General features: G+C 46.3%; 1 protein-coding gene across 1 annotated transcript; it reads left to right on the top strand.

Annotated features, from left to right (window-relative positions):
* The first annotated feature begins 4,521 nt into the window (after nucleotides 1-4,521).
* On the top strand, nucleotides 4,522-6,096 carry LOC133040873 (MARCKS-related protein). The gene has a single exon (XM_061121091.1). The coding sequence runs from the start codon at nucleotides 4,728-4,730 to the stop codon at nucleotides 5,322-5,324; it is 597 nt and encodes a 198-aa protein (XP_060977074.1). The 5' UTR covers nucleotides 4,522-4,727; the 3' UTR covers nucleotides 5,325-6,096.
* The last annotated feature ends 1,871 nt before the right edge of the window (nucleotides 6,097-7,967 follow it).

Here is a 7,967-nt window from a genome sequence, read left to right as displayed (position 1 = left end):
TTTCTCTTGAAAACTTTGAAGTTCTGAGAAGTTCGAGGAGGTACAGATGGGGGATGGACATGAAAACACACACTGACTGTCTTTCTCTGGGTATGGACACGCTGTGTGTTTTTTTGGAGTTGATGGCCCGAAGGTGGGTGAAGGGCCAAGAGAACAGAGAATGGATCACTGGGGGACCCCAGGGAAGCAGCTGTGGTGCCTGGCTCTCTGGGGGGTGACGGACATTGTCTTCTGTTCCAGCCTCTTAAACCTCACACTTCTGACATTGCCTGCCCCTGCGGACCTACTACTGGGCATCAACCAGAATTGGTTGTTAGCATGAGCCTTCCAGCAGGAAGGAAAAAAAAACAACAACTGTGAGAGATCTGACATTTAAAAAGACAGCTGGAATGACTGAGATATTGACTGACACATTCATTAAATGTCACCACTTTTGTTTCTTTTCAATGTTCAGAGCTTAAGGTATTCTAAAATAATTACATGGCCACTTGATTTATTCCTTACCTCCCCACTTCTTGCTCCCTCAGACCCTCTCCAGGCTTAAGAGCCACACAGAGGCTTAACCCCTTTGTTCTCAAGTCACCCAGTTGTGAAAGAAACAGGCCTTCACTACAATAAGCTCTACTGCAATAAGCTCTCAGGGTGCAGATTTGAGGCAGAGCCTGACCACTGCCATCAAAGCAACTATGCCCAGTTTTATGAATGAGGGAAATGAGGCTCAGAGAGGTTCTGTGATCCCCTCAGGGTTGACTGGGGAAGCTTGAGAAGCTTAATACAGGACAATGCAGATCTTTTGCTTCTAGGCTCTTGGGTTTTCTGGATGTGTTAGAGTCATAGATAATCCACCCTCACTCGGCAAATCTGGCAGGAAAACAGGTAGCTGCTGGGATTAAAAGACTGGAGAATGTAGTTCTACCCCCACCCCTATTTCATTGCTGGGGAGAGCGCCCCTGGGAGCATCAGGGCAGCTCCAGGTTTGAGACCAGAGGTTACAGGAAGAACTTCTCTGCATAGTAAGTCACTCATATTTGGATCATCTGGGAAAGAAAGTTCCTGGTAATTGAAGGAAGGCAGTGTCTGAAGCTCGTCTGGCTTTTTGATTTCATGATCCATTTTAACTGCCGTGTGTCATTGTCAGTAATTTCTCCATGGAGATGAAAGACCATGGTATAAAGGGCCATAGCCCTTTCAACCATGATTAGCAAGTCCTCTGTCATCTCAGGGACTCACATTTCTAAAAACACTTAGAATTTCTAGCCACGGGTTTTCAGACCTTATTGCTCCACAGCTGAAAGTGTCCCCACAAACCTGACTCAGGCACAGACTGCAAGGTAAAGTCACAGAGAAAAGAATCGCTACATGTCTCAGGATGCCTGAGGCTCCTGCCCACACTGGCGTGCTGTGTCTCTCTGGATAATCCCTGATGTGTCACCAAACCTCCCCAATCTGTGCAGAAAAAAAGAGGCACGTAGCTCCCCACTCCTCCTTCCCCGGTACTAATTCACTGCAAGCTAGTCATCCTCAGCTGAGATACCTACATGAGGAGGCTCACTGCTCTGGTTCTGAAAGGAAAGAGATGCAAGAAGACATCTCACATGCCTGAGTCTGCAGGCTTCCTCTGAATTCTTCTGTCTGTCCTCTAACATGGCAGTTCATCATCAGTTTCCCTTTTCATCATTTAATGGTGCCGGCTTTGCTGGGAACTACACATGGTAGAGTGATGAGCCCTTTCCAGCAGAGCTGCTGAAGGACAGCCTTCACTCTTCCTTGCATTGTCCAACATGGAACATGTTTATGGGCTGACTGGCTGGAGCTGGGTGTGATGGGCAGACTCCCCAGGTCTTTGGCTGTCTCTGGAGGAGTAACTGATATAGGGAATCAGATTAGTATGTGTGACTGAGGGTGCATGAAGAGGCTGTTGTAGGGCTCTCTCTAGAAAGGATGAGGCTGAAGTCTCAAAGGGTACATTTTGGGGTGCATCCTGAAGGGGATATGCACAAATGGCTGGGTTAGGCAATCCTTCTCTGTTGTTGTTCAGTTGCTAAGCTGTGGCCAATTATTCACGACCCCACGGACTGCAGCATGCCAGGCTTCCCTGTCCCTCACCATCTCCCGATCTCTGGTTTATCTCTAGCATTGCCCTGACCGAATTGTAATCTTCTATTTATCTGTGTCCTCCTCTGAATTGTGAGCTCCTTGAAGAGCTATGTTAGAAGGCAGCTTGGAATCATGTTTAAGCATGTGAACTCTGGAATTTAGATATCTTGGTTCAGTTGTGTGACCTTGGGCTAGTTTCTTTTTTTTTTTTCTTATTTAATTTACTTTTTATTGAAGGATAATTGCTTTACAGAATTTTGTTGTTTTCTGACAAACCTCAACATGAATCAGTCATAGGTATACATATATCCCCTCCCTTTTGAACCTCCCTCCCATCTCAAGTTTCTTGATATCTTAGGGCTAGAGGAAAAATTAAGTGATATAATGGATATAGAGCCCTTAGAACACAGTGTCTGGCATATAGGAAATGCTTCATGTTTGTTAACGATTGTTAATTTGTGTGCCTTCAGCTCTAGTGTGTTACCTGATACACTGTATGTACTCAATATGTGTTCACTGAGTGAATGCCTATGTTCACGCAGAAAGAGATGAGTCTTCATTCATGGGAATGAGTCCAGCTGAAGTTCCAGTGTCTTCTGGGACTGAACAGGGCAGGAAGGAGAAATTGGGCTATAGGGCTGAGCTGGGTCGGCAGGTTGAGAGTTGGGTCAGGACATTGAGAGTTATGGGAGATGACTTCTACAGAAACTTGTCAAGAATTGAGTTTAGTGTAAGAGGTCTAGTTAGCTGATTTGACCTCCACGACTTGGTCCAGCACCAAGTGTCACAACAGGACTGCTTATCACAATTACTGCTTATCAGCTGAAACCCCAGATGTAAGGATGAATTTGTGGACAGACTGTCAGCAAATGGCACTTGTGGGTGATTATAGTGTCCTTAAGACTTGGATCCATATCAATACTACTTGAAGCACTCTACAGAGTCAATCAATTTGTAACCCCCATCAAGGTCCCAATGATTTATTTATTTATTTCAGAAATGGATTCATCCTAAAAGTCACATAGAATCCCAAGGGACTCCAAAGAGCTAAAACAATTTTGAAAAGGAACAAACTTGGAGAATTTATACTTCCTGACTTCAAAACTTAGTACTTTAAGCTATAGTAATAAAAACAATGTGATACTGGCTAAAAAACAGAAATAAAGACCAGTGAAGCAGAACAGAGACCCCTGAAATAAACCATTACACATACAGTCAAATGATCAAGGTTGCCAAGATCATTCGATGGGGAAAAGACAGTCTTGGCAACAAATGATGTAGGAAAAACAGGATATTCACCTGATAAAAGAATAAAGTTGGACCCTTACCTCACAGCCTACACAAAATTTATCTCAAAATGGATCAAAGACCTAAGAATAAGAACTAAAACTATAAGACTCTTAGAAGAAAACACTGGAGGAAATCATCGTGGCATTAGATTTGGTGATGATTTCTTGAATATGACACCAGAAGCACAGATAACAGAAGAAAAAATAGACAAGTTGGACATCAAAATTAAAAACTTTTGTTCATCAAAAGGACATGATCAACAGAGTAAAAAGGCAGCCCACAGAATGGGAGACAATATTTGCAAATCATAAATCTGATAAGGGATTAATATATTGAATACATAAAGAACTCTTAAAAATTAACAATAACAACAGCAAAAATTCAAAAGTAACCAAAGGACTTGAATAGACATTTTTCCAATGAAGAAATACAGACAGTCAATAAGCACTTGAAAAGACACTCAACATCACTGATCATTAGGAAAATGCAAGTCAAAACAACAAGATACCACTTCATATCTATTAGGATGCCTAACATCAAAAAAATTAAAAGATAACAAGTACTGGTGATGATATAGAGAAATTGGAATCTTTGTGTACTGCTTGTATAAAATGGTGCAGCTGCTATGGAAAACATTATGACAATTCCTCAAAATATTAAAAATAGAATTATCAAGGTTTAGCAATTCCACTTCTGGGTATATGCCTCCTCAAAATTGAAATCATGAAGAGATACTTGTGTACCTGTACTCACAGCAGCATTATTCCAAGAGCAAATGGTGAAATGTCCACTATGGATGAATGGAAAACAAAACGTGGTACATACACACAATGGACTATTACTTAACCTTAAAAAAGAAGGAAATTCTAACATGTAACATGGATGAACCTTCAAGACATTATGCTAAGTGAAATAATCCAGACACAAAAGAATAAACATCATATGATTTCACTCTTATGAGGTGCCTAGAGTAGTCAGATTTACAGACAGAAATCAGAATTATGACTGCCAGGGTCTGGAGAGAGGAGGAAATGGGGGCTGCTGAATAACAGGTATAGAGTTTCAGTTTTGCAAGATGAAAAATTCTATGGATGGATGTTAGTGATAGTTGCACAAAAATGTGAATATCGGGCATTCTGGCGCGGAGCGGAGCGGAGCGGCGGTGGGCGCAGCTAGCCGGTCGGGCCCGGAGCGGGGGTGCAGTTTGGTTTTCCCCCGACACCCCTCCCCCTCAGACGCGAGCCCCACCCCTCCGCCGGCCAGGCCCACCCGACCGAACTATCCCCTGCGGCGCGAGCCCGGGGCGGCTCCGGGCGCCCCCCCCAGCAGAACCCCCCACCATGGGCAGCCAGAGCTCCAAGGCTCCCCGGGGCGACGTGACCGCCGAGGAGGCAGCAGGCGCTTCCCCCGCCAAGGTCAACGGACAGGAGAACGGCCACGTGAAAAGCAATGGAGACTTATCCCCCAAAGGTGAAGGGGAATCGCCCCCCGTGAACGGAACAGAGGAGGCAGCGGGGGCCACTGGTGATGCCATCGAACCAGCACCCCCTAGCCAGGGCGCTGAGGCTAAGGGGGAGGTCCCCCCCAAGGAGACCCCCAAGAAGAAGAAGAAATTCTCTTTCAAGAAGCCTTTCAAATTGAGCGGCCTGTCCTTCAAGAGAAATCGGAAGGAGGGTGGGGGTGATTCATCTGCCTCCTCACCCACAGAGGAAGAGCAGGAGCAGGGGGAGATCAGTGCCTGCGGCGAGGAGGGCACTGCCCAGGAAGGGAAGGCTGCTGCCACCCCCGAGAGCCAGGAGCCCCAGGCCAAAGGTGCAGAGGCCAGCGCTGCCGCCAAGGGAGGAGACGCAGAAGAGGCAGGGCCCCAGGCCGCAGAGCCATCCACTCCCTCGGGGCCAGAGAGTGACCCTGCACCGGCCAGCGAGCAGAATGAGTAGCTGGGTGGGGGCAGGTGGGTGATCTCTAAGCTGCAAAAACTGTGCTGTCCTTGTGAGGTCACTGCCTGGACCTGGTGCCCCGGCTGCCTTCCTGTGCCCAGAAAGGAAGGGGCTGTTGCCCCCTAGCCACGTTCCCTCTCCTTCTCTCCCTCCTGTGGATTCTCCCATCATCCATCTGGTCTTCCTCTTAAGGCCAGTTGAAGATGGTCCCTTGCAGTTTTCCCAAGTTAGGTTAGTGATGTGAAATGCTCCTGCCCTTGGCCCTACCTCCTTCCCTGTCCCCACCTGTGCCGAAGGCATTTGCTGGTTTTCTTACCCAGTTCTTTTCCAAGTAGGTTTTGTTTACTCCCCAAATCCCTGAGCCAGATGTGGGGGTGCCTACACCCCCAAACCCTGAGTGTCCAGCCTCCCCCTGTTGAGTTTTTAGTCTCTGTGCTGTGCCTAGTGGCACCTGGGCTGGGGAGAACACTGCCCCTGTCTAGGTTTTTATAAATGTCTTACTCAAGTTCAAACCTCCAGCTTGTGAATCAACCCGTGTCTCCTTTTTTGACTTGGTAAGCAAGTATTAAGCTTTGGGGTGGGCGGGAGGTCTGTAATGTGAAACAACTTCTTGTTGTCTTTTTTTTCCCCCTCCCATTGTTGTAAATAACTTTTAATGGCCAAACCCCAGATTTGTACTTTTTTTTTTTTTTCTAACTGCTAAAACCATTCTCTTCCACCTGGTTTTACTGTAACATTTGGAAAAGGAATAAATGTTGTCCCTTTAAAAAAAAAAAAAATGTGAATATCTTTAAAGCCACTGAGATGTACACTTAAATATGGTTAAAATGGTAAATTTTATGATATGTATATTCTACTACAGTTTAAAAAAAAGGCAAGAGCATAGCTGAGGTGGGAAAAAAGGATAGGGTGAAAATAGATGGGTGTCAAGTTACATTAAAGCATTTTGGATTAATTTGTTATGAAGAATCATTTTATGAAGCCCTTGATTGATGTTTTTGTTCATTAACATTTTCATCGATCAGCTTTGCTTGGGCACACCTCCGTTATTATTCACATCCCTTCCATTCTCCTTGACCTCTAAATGTTGATGGGTGCTGAAGAACCTCTCTATGAGACTCTCCTTTTCTGCTGGTGTCAGCGTGGCAGTGTCAGCCTCCTGTTTTCACATCTCATTTTGCTATGTGAGCTTTCTATGAATTAACATCTCATGCCTGACCTCTCTGCCAAGCTACATGTTGACTGCAGCTGTCTGCTAGACAGTCCTCCAGCATCTCAAACTCAGGTGGGTTCAAACTGGACCCGTCAGTTTATCCCTTGTTCTGCTGAGTTTCTGGTTTCCATGGAAGGCGCCATCATTTTTCTGGTGCCTCAAGTGTAAGACCAACAACTTTGAATCCCGTTTCCCTCTCCCTCCTTTCAGGTCTGCTCAGCGATCAGCACCGTGGGGTTTTCTATCTGTGAGCATCACGTTCTGCACAGACGCCCCTGTCTCCCTGTTCACTGCCTATGCTAGCCCCGCCCTAGGTCCACTCGTGAGTCTCCCCCTGTGGGTTTGCCACATCCGTGCTGGGGGTGCAGCTGTGACCTAGCCAGAGGAAAGCCAGGAAGAGGCCAGTCCTGTTCCCTCCAGTAGAAGATCAGACACTTGGATAGGGCTTACTCCAAAGAGGAGCAGAGGAGGACATGGGACAAATTGTGAAGTCCCAAGTGGCTTGTTGGAGAAGGAAATGGCAACTCACTCCAGTATTCTTGCCTGGGAAATCACATGGACAGAAGAGCCTGGTGGGCTATAGTCAGTGGGGTCGCAAAGAGTTGGACATGACTGAGCAACTAAACAGAGTGGCTTGTGGCTGAGTAATACCCTTAGGAGGTGAGGCTGGGTAAGTGGATGAGGTGTGGCAGTTGGACCAAGTCTCAGATTCAGGCGAGTCTTGAAGTTCCAGGTGATCAGCCCTTTTGGGAACAGAAGTCAAGCCTGAAATGGAGAGGGGAGGGGCAGCAGGTCCATTTCCCAGGGGAGGCGGCTGGCAAGAACTAGGCAAGGGCCAGGGCAGGGGAAAGGAGTACTCCTTGGGAGAGCAGTCCAGCATCCTGCCTGGGCAGATAATGCAAGCAAGGGGAGCATTGTGTTCAGAGGCTCCTGGTCTCCCCAAGATGCAGGCTGCGTGGCAGCTCTGGGAATTCCACTGCTCTGTGTCTTTACCTGTACGGACTCCTCAGTCTGGAATGTGCCTCCTCCTCACAACTTCCACATCCGCCAGTCCTACCCATCCTAGATCAAGGGTGCCTCATTCCTTGAGCTGTCACTCAATCTGCAGAGCTATGTTATTCTTTTTTGTACTTCCGTAGTTTTTTATTTCACCTCCCTTCCTGTACTGACCACTTTATACATTGGACTAAGAGTTACTTATGTTATCAACTTACTAGATTAGAAAGCTTTTTGTGGGCAAGATTTAAGCCTGAGGCTAGCACAGTTGTGTGACCCAATATACATCTGCGAGACTCGAGGTACAGTTCTTGATTTCATGCAAAAATGAATAGACTACAGCTTCCCTTTATTAGTGTCTTTCAATCAATCCTTCAGTAGCTGTCACCCTTCATGGGTCTGCGGAGTTCACTGTGGTCTTCCCACATGCTGAT

The sequence above is a fragment of the Dama dama genome, chromosome 20 (assembly GCF_033118175.1).
Source record: "Dama dama isolate Ldn47 chromosome 20, ASM3311817v1, whole genome shotgun sequence".
In the NCBI taxonomy this organism is placed as follows: Eukaryota; Metazoa; Chordata; class Mammalia; order Artiodactyla; family Cervidae; genus Dama; species Dama dama.
The sequence above is the reverse complement of the archived record's forward strand: the minus strand, read 5'-3'. Positions and strand labels throughout refer to the sequence as shown.